At 39.5% G+C, this 20179-nt stretch overlaps 3 protein-coding genes and 1 long non-coding RNA gene across 4 annotated transcripts in view; 3 read left to right on the top strand and 1 right to left on the bottom strand.

The window, feature by feature from the left end:
• Positions 1-17016, top strand: part of LOC134820870 (uncharacterized) — a 39570-nt gene extending 22554 nt beyond the window's left edge. Inside the window, exons 6-14 of the mRNA XM_063831517.1 lie at positions 8965-9074; positions 9220-9318; positions 9886-10008; positions 10253-10411; positions 10563-10811; positions 13022-13187; positions 13321-13589; positions 14474-14690; positions 14858-17016. Of these exons, the coding sequence (XP_063687587.1) occupies positions 8965-9074; positions 9220-9318; positions 9886-10008; positions 10253-10411; positions 10563-10811; positions 13022-13187; positions 13321-13589; positions 14474-14690; positions 14858-15138 (1673 nt within the window). The 3' untranslated portion in view covers positions 15139-17016. The remainder of the gene's footprint in view (positions 1-8964; positions 9075-9219; positions 9319-9885; positions 10009-10252; positions 10412-10562; positions 10812-13021; positions 13188-13320; positions 13590-14473; positions 14691-14857) is intronic.
• The window catches only part of LOC134820871 (uncharacterized), a 1079557-nt gene that overhangs the window by 883236 nt on the left and 176142 nt on the right, over positions 1-20179 (top strand). The gene's annotated exons all lie outside the window — the stretch shown is intronic.
• Positions 1-20179, bottom strand: part of LOC134820887 (uncharacterized) — a 507687-nt gene that overhangs the window by 481890 nt on the left and 5618 nt on the right. The window lies entirely within an intron of this gene.
• The window catches only part of LOC134820873 (E3 ubiquitin-protein ligase AMFR-like), an 80541-nt gene that overhangs the window by 17864 nt on the left and 42498 nt on the right, over positions 1-20179 (top strand). The gene's annotated exons all lie outside the window — the stretch shown is intronic.

A 20179-nucleotide genomic window follows, 5' to 3' on the forward strand; every position in this document is an offset into this window, starting at 1 on the left:
CTGTAGTACTTGACTCTCTCACTTCCCCACATGTACTGCGGTGTCACACGTAGTAACTGCTGGTTTCTACTATCCAGCCAATGTATCAGTGTTGTAATTACGCTGCACAATTTTACCGACGCCGATAAGTCGTGAATTTCTCTCTCTCTCTCTCTCTCTCTCTCTCTCTCTCTCTCTCTCTCTCTCTCTCTCTCTCTCTCTCTCTCTCTCTCTCTCTCTCCTCTCTCTCTCTCTCTCTCTCTCTCTCTCTCTCTCTCTCTCTCTCTCTCTCTCTCTCTCTCTCTCTCTCTCTCTCTCTCTCTCTCTCTCTCACTCGATATTAATTGTGCCATATAACATTAAGCTGATGAGTCCTGCCGCCACCACCACTGCCGCCCACCACACAACAACTATCACACCAAAGTAATGCAAATCAGTTGTCCGGCCGGTGAAATGTTTATAGATTCTGCGTTCTGTTTAACTTACACCTGATCATACCGAATTTCATACTCCACTAAATGCCTTTCCTCTCAACCGGGACACCCAACGAGCAATCAATAACATACTTACCAATACTTACCAATACTTACCAGCACTTAAATCTGGACATCTCCGGATAATAATAATTGTGACCAGCTAATAGTAACAATAATTCGGTATCTCGTCCACGCCGTGTAAGGCGGGTAGGTCCGTGCACAAATGAAAGAAGAATTACGCTGCATTGTCGTAAATTAAATGGGCAGTTTCCACAGATCGGCAGCTAATGACAAACTGCTCAACAACCCTGCTGTTCTGTCAGGAGATTAGTCTTCTTTTATCTTGTAAAAAGATGGGCCCTTGTCTGGTAATTAAAAGATATGATAGCGGGTGGGGGGATTAGTGGGATTAGTGGCTCCCCCGGCCCTCCTCTGAGGTCAGATAAAGACGTTGACATCAGTAACAGGGTCAGAGAAACACTCAGTATATTATTATATGTGAGTGTTAACTGGAACACCGGGTCTGGGGTGATGTAATGTCACAGTCTCCCCAACTTTATGGCTACATCAATCCTCTACCGGCTATTTTAGCCTATCTCTGGAGTGTCTTGTTCGATCCGGCCGCCAACTTTTACTCAGATATTACCGACCCTGCTCTAACTGCTAACTCCAACTTCTCAACTCTTCTAATTTTCTGAGCTGTGTGCAGTGACTACCGATAGTTGCTCGTTATATATGATGCAACCCGCTAGATCATGTTCCGCTGCTAGCATTTTTCGGTAGATGTACAAACAAAAAATGTGCGATCCCAGTAAATGTAGAGAGATCAGCTAGAACTACATATTATGCAAGACACGGTGTATAAGACAAAATGATAAGATATATATACCGTATAAAGTATGATAGAGTTACAAGACTCTCTGTCGTCCTATATAAGATTTGCGAGATCCCCAGTCCCCTGCACTCAGTACAGATCTGTGGGTTTCATACCGGACACGGAGGAGAATCTCCAGGGCAGACAGTCCCAGTGTCTCAGTCCTCGGGGTGGTAGGTGGCCTCCAAATGATATTTGTCTGGTCCTTCATGGTTGGTTTCCAATCAACCCCCGTCCAACACGGCTCCGAGTACCTGTTACAGAGACTAACTAATGTGGATTGATATCGGAGATAGTTAGGAAAGTGGAGATTACACGTTTGACTCGATCTACCCTCTCTTTTTCTCGTACTTCATGCTGGTTACTGGTTTGTAGTGGGAGTTAAATTTAATACCAGTGATGATAACAAGGTAATATTTGTTGGTTTAGCAAGAGCTGAAGAGTCACAGAGTTGTGTTATATTTGAGATGGGGGGTGTCAGGGTACACCTCTCTCTCACACACAGGAGTTGTGCACCAGTCACTGTGATTGTTTATTTTAGACTCCCAGACAATAACAAGCGCAGTATACACCCGCCCTGAGCCCTCTCTTTTTGGTGCTGTGAAATAGTTTCTGCAGCTCAGTATCTCAGCACTACTAAGCAGTTTAAATCCTTTTAAAACAAGCAAAGAATTTAGCGCTGGTTACAGCTGTCGTGGAATATAGCCAGATTTTTCATTTAGCCCTAGTTTCCTGATGGACTCTTACTGCGTGAGGCAGATGTTTTGTTCCGCTGAAGCTTCCCTGACACTCCAAGCTGAGCAGCCAATGTCATTATAGTATTGCAAATATCACACTTGCCTAGCGAGTACCGGAAATGTATTTCAAAAACAATATAGATTTCGCACTGTAGAAGCTTTTGAAAATGAAGTGATTACCGTCACACCTAGTGATACTGCACGTGGGTGGTCTATTTGTGGGTGGTCTACTTGTCTCAGACCGATCCAGCCTTATTTAACATATATTATGCCATGACTCTCATAATAATATATGAGATATACATAAATAACTTTTGATAGTTTCTCACGTAAATTATGATAACATTCGTTTTCGTAAAAATCTACTCTCTCTCTCTCGAGCTATTAATTGGGAAGAATGCATGTGCGGACAGTACTTGTTGATAATTCAGATTATATTTTAACGTTCTGCGCTAATTAAGAGCAATAAAAGGAGATAGTCGTGTCGCCAAATGAGCGTTTCACAATATTAAAATTACATGTTGCTAATATATTACAATTACATTCTCCTTCAGCGTTGTTAAGTACTACTGTTAGCTACTCTTGGTTTCCTTTGAACCCCGTATTTGGTCTCGATTATCTACTCTGTGATGAGAATACAATGAACTTTAATATCTTTAATTGGCTGTACAATACCTCAAATTATTACAAATCAAAGGAACCCCCGCTCTCGCTCGCTCAGCTCACCATGATCTTCCGTCAAACATAAAAATTCTCTCTCCACACAAAATGTACTGAGGGTTCTGAAGTTACAGCAAGGAGGCCCGTGCCAAAACTTAATTCAATTAATGATGTGTGTTCTCAGTTGATGGGATTCAGATAGGGTATCAAGTGATGAGGTGTATCCTGCAAAGACGACAGTGTTCAGACACACTTTATACTGTATCATATAACGGGGGAGACATGTAAAATGCTGTGTAGGAGGAGTTTAGACTGGCAACTAACCCCCCCCCCCCCCCCCCCCCTTTATTGGGTTACTGGCAACTAACCCCCCGTTTATTGGGTTAGTTAGGATTTTAAAGTTACAGTTGAAATTATGTGACTCAGTTATACTCCTCTTTAAGAGTTAATTGGAGTGTAGGTTAGACAGTAAGTAATACAGTAAGATTAATTACACTCTACAATTTCACAAAATCTCCGTTATTTTATATCTAGAAGTTTGAAGAACTTCTCTGTACCTCTCTCAGTGTGCGTGTTTCTAGCCACGATCCCCGTCAGAATGTTACATATTAAGGGGACGCCATCGTGTTATTAGATATGTGGTATTCCACAATTTACCGACGATCAAAGTTTTCTACTGGAGTATATATAAGGTATACCGCAGGGGCTAATGTTACTGAAACACCCCGCGAGCAGGAAGAGATATTCGTACAGTAACTTCTAGCGCTGGGTGCTTTAATTACTCCTCTTTAATTACCCCCCTAACCCGCAACCAATTAGAATCTTTTCTGGGTTGTAAAAATTAAGAAAAGTTTATTTGTTTGGCAGAGCAGGCTCGCACGCTGTGGGGGCATTGTGAAGAGTTGAAAAGAGATGAATGGCAAATGATGAGCTCAACAAATAGCTTACTTATCCGATTAGTGTGTTTGACGTGTGGTATCATATCTTTTCATCACAGACGCTCACTGCGGTGAGCTGAGTATATTTTAAGTGTATTTTCAGAAAGATCACAAGCACATGCAGAGTTGGTTAAAGAGATTGAGCGGTGGCATATTTTCACTTCACAGTGTTCAGGAAGTTTAAAAAGACTGTTCGGCGTCTCCCCTTTACTTGTTGCTCGCTTTGCAGTGTAACACGAGTGATGTTACATATGGCATGATTTCTCAGCTTCACTCCAACCCCCAAGCCCAGTGGCTCCATCCCTGAAAAATATATTTCCTTTATCTCGCCGCCCCATCTCCCCAAGATTCGTTTATAATACGGGGGTCATTTTGGATATATCTTGCTCTCGCTTACATAGCCTGGTCCTTCGTCAAAATTGCCGAGAATCGCAGAATTATGATACAGCTTGCATATGTAATTATTGGATGATGGAATGGAACTTTGTTTCTAATTCACGCAGAATCGTGACCTGTGTATAAGCCTGTGACTGGTCGAGCTGTACGTACAGGAAATTAGAACTCCTGATCCTGGATTAACGGAGATCTCTCACTCACACCAATTGTAGTACAAAAATGTCGGGTACACGTTATCCCGGACACGTGACGTCACAACCCACGTGACATTGCATCACGTCAGCGTGTATCATGGGGTCACGTGAGTTAGTGGTCACGTGGGTGCTGGTCACGTGGGCGCAGGTACCCGGAACGGTGAGGTGCTTGCTTGTTGAGCTATTATACTGACCATCCGGGTACTGCCCAACCTCCACTACACGTACTGCTCTGTCCCACCTTGCAACTACCAAACTGTACTCATCAGCTTTACACTGGGTGGGTGTACTCTGAAGATATGGGGAATGTAGAAAAGTATGCTCTGGAGATATGTGGAATGTAGAAGAGTATGCTCTGAAGATATGGGGGATGTAGAAGAGTATGCTCTGAAGATATGGGGAATGTAGAAGAGTATGCTCTGAAGATATGGGGAATGTAGAAGAGTATGCTCTGAAGATATGGGGAATGTAGAAGAGTATGCTCTGAAGATATGGGGAATGTAGAAGAGTATGCTCTGAAGATATGGGGAATGTAAAAGAGTATGCTCTGAAGATATGGAGAATGTAGAAAAGTATACTCTGAAGATATGGAGAATGTAGAAGAGTATGCTCTGAAGATATGGGGAATGTAGAAGAGTATGCTCTGAAGATATGGGGAATGTAGAAGAGTATGCTCTGAAGATATGGGGAATGTAGAAGAGTATGCTCTGAAGATATGGGGAATGTAGAAAAGTATGCTCTGAAGATATGGGGAATGTAGAATAGTATGCTCTGAAGATATGGGGAATGTAGAAGAGTATGCTCTGAAGATATGGGGAATGTAGAAAAGTATGCTCTGAAGATATGGAGAATGTAGAAGAGTATGCTCTGAAGATATGGGGAATGTAGAAGAGTATGCTCTGAAGATGTGGGGAATGTAGAAGAGTATGCTCTGAAGATATTGGGAATGTAGAAGAGTATGCTCTGAAGATATGGGGAATGTAGAAGAGAATGCTCTGAAGATATGGGGAATGTAGAAGAGTATGCTCTGAAGATATGGGGAATGTAGAAGAGTATGCTCTGAAGATATGGGGAATGTAGAAGAGTATACTCTGAAGATATGGAGAATGCCGGAGAGTAGGTTAAGCTACCAGATAAGTTTCTTATTTAGAACATAACATCTATCAATTGTTTTCTGTCGGAGTTTTACATTCACCTGAGAAACATCGGCTTTGAAGTGCCGACACTTTGAATATTATAATGTCAAATCCTGGAGATCTGTTCCGCAGAATTCCTGAATCAGTACCACTCAGATACATTTGCTTTGTGTTGGCAATAAGTTAACAATAAGAAAATTGAACTAATTAATGTTCGCTCAGCTAATGCAAATGCACTTTTACAGCAAATCAAATTTCTCAGCCCTGATTCTAGTAAGCTAGTAACTCTTGTCTTTTTGACTGAACTAGCTAATGGAGAGGTGTGGCGGCGATGCACAACTCAATTATACAATACTTCACAACTCTGATATATCATGCATCTTGATCAAGTAAATTTTGAGCAAAGTACGTGTATTGCCTCCCTGTCGACAGTAGTCACATTTACATAAACACGCCCTGAACAAGCCTGTCGGTTACACCGCCTTTTAAAACATTTCCTTGTGTGTTGACATGAGCTGAAAGTTGAATAATGTGTACTTCTGATAGGTCAGCTGATGCTAGTCTCTCTCTCTCTCTCTCCCTCTCTCTCTCTCTCTCTATCAGTTGATAGAACATCAAGCATTTTTCCTCCCCCCACGGAATGCAAGCTCAGTTTTGTCACTGTACTACGTAGATTTGATGTCAGAAATCAGAATGTTGTACTGTATGCCGCATATTATATTATATCGTTTTCTGGTAAATTCCAACATTCTTTTACAACTCGCAACTTTGAAGGACTAAGTTTAATTGGAATCTGGTGAACTCGACTCGGTAAATTTACATATTGCCTCCCCCTACTAGACTTTGTAATACCAGTTAGACCATGCAACGAGTATTAGAGAGCGTGTGTGTCGGAAAGTAATAAAGTAGTACGACATCTCAGATCTTCTTTAGAATTTTTAGAATTTACTATCAGTATGGAGCCTAATATGTATTGACACGTGATATTATGGTATGCTTCCCATTGGTGGGAGTACTGACACGTGATCCTTTATATTGTGTTTTACTCGTTGAAGTTGCATTTCTACTATTTTCTGGGACTCCCTAATGTTTCGGCCAAAACTACAATTATCGTATTAGAAATATCTGTAAAAACTATATCATCTCCGGAAAATGATCCAGAATACATGACATTGAGGTCAGGCTGGCTGGAATGTAAGCAAACAATCAGGATACATTCCTTAAATTCCTTGTGTGAACCAACTCTGCAGAATTGTACAATGTATTAAAATCATACCCCTATACATTACACAAAAGACAGTCTCAATAGTCAATACATATAGCATTACAGTAACTGTACAGTAACTGCTCATGTTGTACAATACGATCTGTTAATATCAAAACTTTTAGAGGTTTTTCCCCCAGTTGTATTGGATCTTTAAAGTATGTTAAAATGATGGTAATATAAGAGTCAAGATAACTTAAACTTTTCAAGATACAAACTTATAAAGTAAGACATTGGAAAATTAGATGGGTTAAATCCGTGTATTATTCCTTGCCTTGAGTGTTAAGGGCTTTTAGCTTTTTAGCCAGGAGACCTAAGTTAAGAGGTTAATCAGGTTAAAGACAATTTTAGGACCATTCGATGTATTTGTTTTAACTGTGTATAGCATTTAAATACAAAGAAAAACACTTATCATAAGTATTTAGTTAACTGTAATGAGAGAGAAGTCTCCCGCTGACTAAGCCAGTCTAGTTTAACTCTCAACAAGAAATCATTGTAACCACCTCGTGTACATATCCATGTAAACAATTTATAAACTATCAACATTTGTAAACAGTTACATGAACAATGGGTATCCATAATATTATAAAATATATTAATTATGTACATATTATTGTATATGAAATATTATATCAAAAATAATCCCTAATTTCCAGTTTCATCACAGAGAGATGTCTAATTGAAACCCGATTATAGACTAGTTAAATCGTTAAATAACGAATACAGTCGGGTTCAAATTCCTAACTGAAATTAGAAACGCAGAGCTCCTCCAAACAGTCCACCTACCAATCAGGGACTTTAAAGTTACTGTCTTTAACACCACGTGACACAATCAATACTTCTCCAGTGATTGGCACATTCCATACTTCCTGATAATGTCCAATCCTGGGAATCTGATCCGCTGACAATGGCTCACCAGTAATGAGCACACTATTGATAGGAATGAGCACTACATGTAATATTATGTAGACATCAGACGTTATGAGAATGTGTCTTCTCTCTCCTATTATTGTATACAGTTACATACATAATATGCGCAAGGTTATTGTCATCATACATTATATACATGTAAACTGGGCATCGTTGGTGATTTGCGTGTTCGTGTAGAATGTGTATGTGTTATTGTGTGGAATTCATCTCTGAAAACCCACACTTGAATATGTGAAGGTTTCCCGTAATATATGTGTAATAAAAGTTTTAGGGAAGTCTGTAAAATTTCAAAAGTCTGGGCAGAATTGTTTTTGCAGGGTTTTTCATCAGACTGTTTGTTGATTTTTGGGATTCTTTACTCACAACATGCATGATCGCTCTCTGTACAGCCCCTGACTTTATTCCGTGGAAGAACCCAAACAAAGTTTGCCGTATTGTCATAGTTAATTATTAATGTGGCTACATATCCTAATTTAATTTGAGAGGTCGTGGACGGGCGCCGAAGAGGCTGGCAGACCCACTCAAAATTAGGGCATTGTAATTCCCTAATGAGAGTTTAAGATGGTCAAATATGGGAACCGCTGCCTGGAAACCGGTACACCATTTCTCAGATAAGACAATTCTAATTAATAACTCCCTCTCATGGTCTACACTTCTAAAATTTCCCGCAATGAACATCTTTGGAACTGCGCCAAAATAGCCTGGTTTCTTTTTTGGTGCAAGGTAAGAAATCGCATTACGCTTCAATTGAAGTGTCTCGGGATTTTGGGTACCATCTGGCCTGATAGGTTATTATATAATATCTGAACCCCTCGAAAATGTTTCATTTCCATGGAAGGAGCATATACGAAGTGTGCAATTTCAAATGGAATTTGCCCGAGCTGTAATTAGATTTGCCATCTGAACTAGGATTTATGATAAAGTGTTATATGTAGCCCTATAAGTTGACCAACCTGACCTCCCCTCTGTACATAAGAGTTGTGGTTTTATCGCTAAATGATAACTTGATTTAAAACGTTGCATACAGCCGTCTTGGCAATTCTTTTCTTTCGCTTCGGTACCTCCAAGAGGAACTAGTCACTAGATAATTATATTACTTCATGATATTAAGTCCGCACTAATTATGATAAATCTTTTCATCAACTAACATCAATAAATGGTTGAAGAATCTCTCGGGGGGAAAAAAAGCTAAAAATGCAGAAATCAGGGATTGACATGAATCCTTTAATTTGATATTCTTTGTGACATGATACGGGCGAGTGAACCCCGCGACGTCAAGCCCGTTTATCGAGACGGTCAAGCTCTCCGAAATAGACGCAGCAGAATTAGCGTCTATCAAAACTTAGCGCTATTATTATCATTATCATTATAATTTTTCAGGCTACAACACGCACATAGTGGATATTGGGTCGACCCATGATTCAGACTTTGCTTCCACTTGGAGGAGGCACGTAGCAACGTTAATAGTTAAAAGTAAAGTCTATAATGAGGTGAGATTGCTATAATTTTCTTCATTAAGCAATCTCTCGAAACGTACTATCGGGAATATATAATAACTTTACAGTTAGTCACCAATCCGTAAATCCATGACTATGAATACTAATCGGGCGTCTCCAACTAGTCTTAACTCCGCAGGAATTCTACGGTAGTAATGTAGTAATTATACTGAAAAGTAAAAAGTCGATAGAGTGGACGATTGATACGAGTGCTATGGATGGTCGGGTGATGGTCGTGGTAAGCTCTCGTTTATTTACATATTTTAACCACGCGGTTTAACTTATATAATTAGAACTTGAACTCATTCTATGAGGGTAATTTTTGCTGGCCTCATTACCCGCCAAACCTCAGCTATCATGCAGGTGCAATTCTACACTACTATTTGCTACATATTTCTTTGTCACTGCGTTTATTGTGCCCGCACAAACATGACATATAAATGTTCTTGCTCTACTACGACCACCTTAGGTGCTCTCAAGAACTTGCAAATTTCTCTACTTTGTGGAACGCGCGGAGCGGAGTCAGTCACAAAAAGGACGTTGTCCGCGCAGTAACAACCCTGCAAATTTTGGAAAAATGCGCGCGAGGTTTTCCTTTGCCAGATTTTGATAATTGGTACATAGAGGATGCGGTTGAGGGCGCGCTTATGCTTTGACCTAGCGTTATTTATAGAGATGACAAGTTGCAATTTGCAGTAAACTTAACCCGAACATGTCTAGAGCTGTAGCATGAAGTATGTTTGTTTTATACTTTTACTTATCTGTTCTACAGAATTTTCTAATCAACAATCATCATTTATTTCAGACTAACGGCAAATCACAAACGCCAAACCAGTCGAATCTCAACATTAACATTGTTGGTATCAACGATCTGCCGGACAGACCTCCCCAAGAGTTTATTGATTATGTTTCTAGAACTTATGGAGCGGTAAGTAATATTTTTATACATACTGCAACTGGATAATTTGGTGATTTGTAGAGTAAAGGTGTATTCTGAAACTTATCCGAAAATCGTCTCATTGTGTGAGTGAGATAATTTGGTAAATGGAACTGTATATGTCTACGTCTACACAAATGACTTTGAAACGGAGACAATATTGAGTTGATGCAACTTCTAATCGGTTTCACTTGTTGACAAGGTATGCCAAAATCGTAGTATCAATTGACTTCAGGTCGCGTCGTATACAAAAGCAGAGATAGCGAATCAAGTGGTGATCGAAGTGCCAGAAGTGGTAATTCATACGAGCCACACGAACGTTACGGAGCCACCTCGAACCGAGCCCCCTCCTGACATTGACGAAATAGTGGCTGCCATAGACGGCCAAAAAACGGTAAATCCATGCAACTTCCATCCTGATAAGATAATACGATTTTAGGGAGAATTATTCCAGAAATTACACTGGACTTATAATCTTATTATCGCGGCTCCGATTGTATTTAAATTAGCTTGAATCACACTGATAACACTGTTATCTCTATCAGGTGAACTGTTATCGAGCGAAAGTGACAGTCTCCTGGTCTCTAATGCTCCTGGAGAGGCTTTCTGTTGAGGATGTTTACTTCACAGAGGACACCCAGGGTACAGATGACTGTGGTCTCCAGATGATAGCTTCTCAGGGAACTCTGCTCAGTAGTTACGATCAGTGTGGTTTTACTGCCACTCATCACGAGTATTCCAGTGTGTACGAATCTAAGATTACTGTGGTGTTAAAAGATGGTCGTAGTCGGGAGGTGGGTTATTTTAATTTAATTTTGGGGTTTGCATTAAAGGACCAGTTAACTGAAAAATTTGTAGTCTCCAATTTGGCTAAGATTTAAATCAGCTGTGACAAACTGGTAAAGAATCGTATCGCCGAAAGAACCAACTCTCTAGCGTACGTGTAACGCGTGTTATTGCAATAATAAGCTGTGGCCGCGTGACGTCATAAAGTCCCTCAGTGCGCGCTTGCATAGCGTAATACAATTCACAAATGTTTATCATCGTCAATAAAACACGTGTAACTCACTCAAATTTTAGAGTTATGACTATTTCCCTAGTTCTACAAAATCCTTATAGTTTTGGCTATCACCCTAACTATATGAATAGCTGATTGGATGTACAGTGCTCACGTCAGGATTTTAAACAGTGACAGAAGTTCTTGAATAGTGGCGGGTGAATGTACGGTTAGAAAGTTTCTGCTATTACAAGTTATGTCATATGTGATAATTTTGGATTGTTTTCATTGCTTCATTACAAACGAAGGGAGACTGTACCGATTATTTTTCCCCAGTACATGAAACTAATACACAAAATAATGTGCTATATATTAAATATAGCTGATCAGAGTGTAACTCTGTAATATAATATTACAGTTGTTCGGAAGAATGCGAGCAGTCGAATGGTTCGCTGTCCTAAAAGACATAGTTCTGAGAGCAATTATATTTTTAGCATAGCGAAATTTCTTACTTTAATCCACACGTGCCAGACAGTACAGGAGACAAGAAGTCTGGCTATTTTACGGCCGTTCCCATGGGACCATTAGTAGAAGTAGCTCCTATCAGAACGGTGCCGTGGGAACCGAAAAATACCCGGTCTACTAAATACTGATTGGAGTGTACAGTGTGCGGAGTGTTTTGAATTTGACTTACCTAGTTATCGTCCTACTTGTATGATCATAAAATTAAATACCAAGTGCAAACGTGTTCAGTCAATCGACCCACTGAACAACTATAGAATTTCCAAGACCCTATTATTCTTTGGCCATATATATTACGGCACGATCGATTCTTAGATGGCTAAACGACAAACGTTAATCTATACAATTCTTAAACTATGAGATAGCACTTTAATCTAAAAATACAGTTTTTATATTACTCCTGATTTTTACATTTCAATTTTCACGTAAAACATTGTAGCCATAGGTTGATCATGGACACTGACAGCTTAATTTTAGATAATAATGATTTATGAGTTTCTCTAAAGTTAACTCTAAACTTGTGTAGTCCAGTCATTTATGGACATTTATGGAATTGAACCTGCAAATTTTCGTATACTCACGAAATTTTGCAAAGACCTTCCCAAAAGTATGAATAAACGATTTTCGGTTGGAGACATATTGACCACGCCGATATTGACCCAATAACGTAACCGACCCTTTGCTTCTGAAGGTCGTGGAGACTTAAAAATAAGCTTAAACGAAGCCGCATATGCAAGTTTATATAGGAGTTATTGGGCAACACATGGCCTGAAATCCTTACTTTTCGAGAAATTCGCCAAAAACCATTTTGGGCGTGGTCCTGAGCCCATTTTCGATAGGATCGTGATAGAGTCTTTAGACAGGGTGCAAAAGAACCGCAATTAGCATATTAATATATGACTTACGAAGAAACAGATGCCTTAAAGTGCTTACTTTTTCAGTTATTGGCGAAAAACTGATTTCCGGTTCCAGAAATAATGCAAAAATATGGGTATCTCGTAAATTGGGGTATGAAGGCCCTACAGATTTTTGAATGAGTGAAAATTGTGCAGAATGGCCATGATTATATACAACTTATGAAGCAACATGTACCCTAAAACACTTACTTTTCGAGTTATTTGGGGGAGAAACATTGTATTATGTCCATTTTTACCTGTAAAATACAGTCTCACGAGCTGCTCTGTGCGCGCAAGGGACTTTATGACGTCATCGCCAAAATAATACAAACGCTAATTACACGCGTTAGAGAGCAGTTAGAGATTTAGGAATTTCGACTCGTTGCTCAGTTTGCTATTTGTTACAATCTGTCAAAATATGAGGATAACTTTTTTTTCAGTTAACTGGTCCTTTAATACTGTATGTTTGTATGTGGAAGGTAGATTATACAAATTTTTATAATTTCATTGTTGAGTGTCGCAAAAAATAAATAGTTGAGCGATTTACAATATTTTGATTTCAACAAAATATCAACTGTTTTTTTCTCAGATTAGCGTTCAATGTCGTATCTATAATACTACGAAGATCGAAAAGGCTTCAATCGACAGTTTGTATCGGTTGTCTATATACGACAACGTTGATTTCGAGACGGAGATTAAATCCTTCAATGTAACTGACAATGGTTATGTCTACTTTAAAGCTAATTTGGAAGAAAGTAAGTATTGTGCCCAAATTTCATTAAATTTAGTAAAGTTATTTACTTACCTTATTTGTTAGTCCTAATAAATGCTCAATAAAACATCACCTGCATTGCCCGATTACACGATCTAACGTTACAATCATTTCAGTCGGCGACCCCAGCATGTCAGCAGTTGTGGAAGAGTGTTTCGTTTCACCAACTCGTGATAATATCCTGGACCGACACGTCCTGATCTCCCAGACCTGTCCTCTGGACTCCTCAATCCACTTCCTTAACCAGAACATGATCGGCGTCAGGGACGAACGGTGCCAGAAGATCAAGTTCAGGATCAGCAACTACTTCATGAACAGCAACAACTATTTCCTCCACTGCAAAGTTTCCATGTGCAGCAACATTATCACTCCTGATATCCCCAGAGTAAGTCAACTTTCTCAAAAGTTTATTAATTTTTGAGCCTAAATTTTTCCCCGATGCCCGGAATTACAATCCCCTCTAATGCAACATGACGTACTAAATATTTTACCCGATCCTCAAACCTGCTACCTAACGACTCAAATTACCAGAATATTAGTTTATTATAAGACACATATTCTTAAAAGTGCTGCAACCCTCACGAGACCACATAAAATTGACGCTCCATGGATCACGGATGCCACATTTTAAAACCTAATTATCGCGCGCTATAATGACATTTTCTCTGTTGATAAGTTTGCGTCTCATGAAGTTTGTAGGCCCCCTCTAATAATTGTTTTATCCAGAAACCGACGAATATTATCTTACTCAATTAGGTTAGAAAAATAAATATATGTATGGCGTCAAGGTTTCATTCCGCATATTTTTACTGTGGTACAAGTAAATTGGAGAAACTGAGGTGGGTCATGATTTAGAAAGCCATAAAAGGGATAAAACTGTAAATTATTCGTAAGTAAGGTCATTCTCAGCATTTTGTAACTTTCTCAGACAATGAAACCTGGAAATCATTCGAGCTTATCAGAGAAAATGCCTCATAACTTAATTAAGAACGAAGTGTACAATTTACACCTCTCCACCCATTGCATTTAATCGTATTTTCATTGAGGGTAATTAAGTTTAATGTAATTATTCACAAGGATTAACCTCTCATACTCCCATATCGCTCCTTCATCACGCGACCCACTGATAATTCTGATATCCCGTACCAAAAATCTCGTGTCTCGCCGTATAATAACCGATGTAAAATTTATACCAGAATTTCCATTCATTATATTCCTACCTATGCTATGGTGGTTCATTGTACATGGTAATAACCCCGAACGTTTCAGTGCGCAAGTTTATATCAGATGTGTAAAAGAGACCCACCCGACCCCCGGTCCTCAGAGCCGTACCCCGAGATTATAACAGAGTACGAACAACAGTACATCCTAGCGGGACCCATATACCTGCGTAACTTCACCAATACTTCCGGGGAACCCGGAACTGATATCACGAGTGTTCCGGGCGATGGGCCTTGTAACGATATCATCAACACTTCCCCACGAGGTGATTATTAGCTTAGCTTTTCATTAGTTTTTAAGTCGAAATCAAGTCTTACTCTTACTACTGCTGTTTTCCAAATCTTATTATTTAGCATTATATTCCACATTTTTATTTTTATTTTTATCAATAACCCTGGACCGTAACAGCTGCTAACTCACACTTCTGTTTAGGTCGCAGCTCTATCAGTATGGGGCTACTCATCGGCATCGCCCTCGGCTCCTTCGCACTGGGAATAATAGTGACAGTCTTCACGATACACTGCGTGTCCCTCTCCAAATCTCGCACCAAAGTGCCCCCCACCGATGTGTTCAGGTTCGAGAACCGCCAGGTTGAAAACCTTTACGAACCAAGCAATCACATGTACGAACCAATCAAACTGTACGACGTGTGCCCCCAAGGTCACCATCTTAATAGGACTACAGAACCGGAACAGTCACATGAACCGGTGTGAAGCCCCCGCACGCAATTAGTGCACAATTATCACATGTCCTGGTTAATTAGAGCAATTAGTCGATTAATCAGATAAAGAGTTGAGATGATATAATAGCCCCGTTTTTACGTTAGATAGAAGGGATTGATGTTTCTCCCTCCATATTATCAACCACAAGAAGTGCTTTAGAAAAGCCCCACAGCTCATCCAGCCCCGGCTCACTGATACTCAAATTATTTGTATCTAGGGTAATAAATCTAGGGTAAGCAATTTCTAGTAAATGACCTTGAATCCCATGCATATGCTGTCCTGCAAAACGCATATGCCTTGCAATTACATATATGTTGCGTAAATTTATTACGAATTTTGCATTATGCAAAATGTTGTTAACAACAACAACCTCGAATCCTCAGACTCGTATCGCACGAAAGTCTGTGCCGTACGCCCACCTTCTCCTTCCTAACTTAAATCCTTTATTTATGACGAATGTAATTCGTTTGTTGATAGTGTAGCTGAAAGAGCTTTGAGGTGTGACCTGTGTATTTAACTGCCTGTTTATTTCTTAACTAAACCCATGTTTCGTTTGCTAACCGGAAAGTATAATTTCTGTTTATTCTGTATATTTCGAATAGATTGATTTTGTGTGTGTCACAGTGCAGTATGGCGCTGTTACACCTCCCAATACCCATTACCTTGACTTGAATAGAATGGTTATTTGATTGCTGAAAATTTTCATGTTAACTTGAAAAAAAGAAGAAACTGCCGTCAAGTTTTGGCGGAAGTTCGAAACGATTAGCTTCTTTAGATAATCACTAATAAGTTTTTGCTGTGGTTTTTAAGGTAATGGGTATTAGATTCTTACAGTGAATCCATGATTTTCTATCATGAATAAAATGGCAACCAGTTTGCGATGCTTTTATAGAACGTTACTATTCTCTGGTCTGCTCTAGAGAGATGCGATGTGCTGATTGATTAGGATAACTCCCGGAAGTTGAACTTCCGCGCCTACATTTCTTCAAAATTCCTGTAACTGTGTTCGCTCGCATCTCTTTACATACTTGTCTAATATTTTCTAAGATCTACAGTTTTGCGTTTTGATTTCCATATAATGTTTGTTTTTAATGGTTTTTGACCCTAGTAACATTGTTCAAAATCTTACGTTCATTTCTCGTAGTGGCGTCCTTAAATATGCTAAAACACGTACAAGATCTAAATGTTTCTTTTGAACTTGACCTATCTATGAACTTCATCCCAAAATTTCACCAAAATTCCACCTGAAACTATAATTGAAACAAATTCCAAAAACAGATACCTCAAAAGAAACATTTCCTCTTGTCTGAAATTGAACCTAACACCTGTGTAGAAATAGTTGACTGTGATTTGTATATATAAGTACTGTGTACAGCACATACTATTATATATTAGGAAAATGCCATGAGACCTGATTTTTGTACCGTTATATATATAGAGAGAGAGTTCAACCTACTTGTTCTAAAGTTTTGTTATCTGTAAGCGAATGAACTTTTATATATGAGTATGACATGTTGGACTCGCCCGGGCAGTATCTTTTACAGTTGCGTGATTTATTAAACCCACTTTTTGTTCTTTAAGTAAAAGTTAAATAGAGCATGGAGCTCTCGTTCGTTTATTCGTTTCCTTGAGGATTATAGTTTTAGTGAGGGATAGTATATATTACAATTGAAAAAGTAAACTTCACAGAAAAAAGGAAGTATGTGATTAAAGGAAATATAAATATATAACAACATTAATTAAAGGGCCAGTGTTACTCAAAGTAGTCCGTTTCTGAATTCTTTCATAGATCTTTCCTCCTGAACTTTTACTGTTTCTCATTGTTTGGAAGAGAGTTACAAGGTTTACTGCATCCAATACATGCAACGATTTTTAATTTATTTTTGTTAAACTGCTCAATGAATGAAGACTGTGTACATATGATGTTTTATATTATCGTAAAAGTTGGTTTCATTTTTCGTATCATAAAAGTAACTCCTCAATGAATTGCAATTATAAACCAGAGATGTCGATGAAAAATTAAATACGATTACAAAATGTAAAACTGATTTTAAGAGGCGACTGTCTTTATGAAGGAGCAAGGTTAAAATATATTCCCAATGTTAATAGGACATCATAATAAAACTATAAGTCGTTTGCATCAAAATATTTGCAAACGAATTAAAATACAATTATTAGCTGAAATGAACTTGGCAGCTCCATTTCTGATTCGTCAAATATTACTCTGTTTTATTTCTACATTCTAGAGCTTTAAAAGTGGCAAAAGTTACACAAAGGGGTTATAAACTCGACGTACTCAGAGATAGCAGTTAACCAACATACCAGGACTTGCTCTAACCAGAGCCCTGTCCCCTGATCTCGCTTCCAGTAACGCAAGACCGCTTACTGGGCCGCGCTCAGCCTGTCATTCCGCCAAATCTTTATTGTTAATAAACATAATAGCCTGGGGTCCTCAGGTAAAAGACCGCCGGAGGCGGCACCTTATTCTATTTGTGAAAAAAGCGCGTCACGCAGTACGCGTAGACACATGGCTATGTGAATACTAGGACCGGTTACCGAACTTTAGAGGAGTCCCGAACCCGCGGGGTAGCCACGCCCATATTTAGTCCAAATTAGGCCCAATTTAGCCAAATACCTTGACGGATGTTACTCGTCTAAATTTCTTCGAAGTAGCGCGCACCGCTTTCTTTTCTGAATATTATATGGCCCGAGGCCGATGGCAAGTGCTACGAAGTAGCGCGCGCCGGGCCAAACCATTAACAATGGTTTGTATGTTTACAACCTACCAGGACGCGCGCCGAGTTGGACTTGACATACGTTGCATGCCACTTTTCGCGCGCCGCCGAAGGGATACGCCGAAGGGATACGAAATTACATGTATCAAAGTTGGACTCGTCGACGGTTTTGGAACAAATATATGGCATGGAACAAATATATGGAACAAATATTTTACGAGTATCACCGACCGTTAAACAATGGTCAACCAAATACCGCTGAACATGATCAAAACTAATTTCGGCCAGCACAAAATTCTCCAAAAAAATGCGTAATATATTAAGTAACCACTAAACTTCCCTTGATCCAATTTTAACAAAATTTGATTGGCTTACTCATCACTCATAAACTTCGCTCCTACTAAATCGCTCGCCCAAATTTTAAGAAAATTCTTGTGAAAAGGCCCTTTAGGCATGAAAGTGATCTAGATCGGTGTATTTTTGGACGCTGATTCCGAATCACCCCCATGACGTAGGGTTAAAATGCTTCCCTGGAGAGTAATGGGCAAAAAACCGTTTTGGTCACGTGACAGGCTTACCTGGGGACCTCAGGCTATCATGTTCATTAACATAAATAAAGATTCGGCGGAATGACAGGCTGAGCGCGGCCCAGTAAGTGACAGGCTAGTAAAACGTGAATTCGATTATTTAGGGCTCGGGTTAGGGTTAGGGTTGTGGTTAAGATTATGGATAGCTTCGGGGTTATGGTTAGGGTTAGGGTTGGGATTAGGGTTTATGTAAAACCGTTTTTTACGGCTGCAAAACCAAAAAAACCAAAGTCACGTGAAATTTTTGGGCGAGCGATTTAGTAAAAGCCCATAAACTTACATGAAAACTGTCCGAAAAAGTTATAAAGCATATTCAATTGTAGGTATTACAACTTACCAGGACGCGCGCCGAGTTGGACTCGTCCACGGTCCAATATATGGAACAAATATTTTACGAATATCATTATTATTATTAAATCAAAGTTCTAAACAAGGGATAGTTTAAAAAACAACGCCCAAGTCTAATCTTTCCCTAAAACAAAAACTAAGAATTAAAAACTTCATTGCAATTTCCGCCAATATCTCTTGTCATAACTCAAATTACGGAGATAATGCAGGTCAAAGATATTATTTAAATAAAGATTTCTTTTACATAAATCATGCACGAATATCACCCGTTAAATATTCAACCATTAATGATTAAACATTATGTTGTTACTGGGCGGAACTCAGCCTGTCATTCCGCCGAATCATTATTATTATTATCATGTTTATGAACATAATTGATAATAGCCTGGGGTCCCCAGGTAATTTATGTTGCAGCTAAAAGCAGCTTGATTGACGATGTTAATCCATCGAGATTGTTGCTCTGCGAAGCAGAGCAACGATCGACGACGATGAAGCAAGATGAAGATGACGATGAAGACGACGATGAAGTGAAAAGTTTGCGTGGCGCGTCGAAGCGGCGAAGTCCTCCAAAAAGCAGCGTATTTTGCTCCATTTTGCCCCATTTTCATCACTATATCAACTAGAACTGATCCGATATACACCAAATTTTTTGGACATAGACACTTGCAAAAGCCCTATTACTATTAGAAGTTCCTTTGTATCACGTGGTGACCCCCACTGTCGCTTCACTATAGTCTTCGACGATACTGGGGGAGCCGCGCACTTCGTGCGCGGCGGGTCATACAACGTATGACAAAAGTTCCTCACAAATTTTCAAAGTGATCTTTTTCAAGGAACAGAAGATATGACAAAATAATTGCTCTATCCAGAGCCCTTGCGCTTGCAGAACACAGTAGCGCGCGGCCGCCTCACGGCGGTAAAAAGGGCTCTAGCCACCAACCCACCCAACAATTTTGGCACCACTTATATAAGGTGCCAAAATTTCCCGCGCTTTTGTCCTCATATGCAACATATGTAGCCTTTCAGACATTGATTGCGTAAACGAGGAGTCGTACGTCACCTCAAGATCGGGTGACAGGGGGCTGACTATGCCCGAACCTAATTGATCATTGATTGGTTCTGAGGTCACGTAATTATGAGCCTATGTGCTATGAGGTCACGTGACTATGACGTCACCAGACCTTGTCCTCCCTTCTCCGCTCATTGGACCAGGTGAGCTTGCATGCTTGTGAATGTAGGTGTAAGTACAGCTGTATTGTAGTTTATACCTAATTAACCCCTACTATACACTGTCACTATGCAGTATGCACTATAGTTACTGGGCCGCGCTCAGCCTGTCATTCCGCCGAATCTATATTTATA

Source organism: Bolinopsis microptera, chromosome 9 (assembly GCF_026151205.1).
Source record: "Bolinopsis microptera isolate Bmic1 chromosome 9, MBARI_Bmic_1.0, whole genome shotgun sequence".
NCBI classification, from domain to species: Eukaryota; Metazoa; Ctenophora; class Tentaculata; order Lobata; family Bolinopsidae; genus Bolinopsis; species Bolinopsis microptera.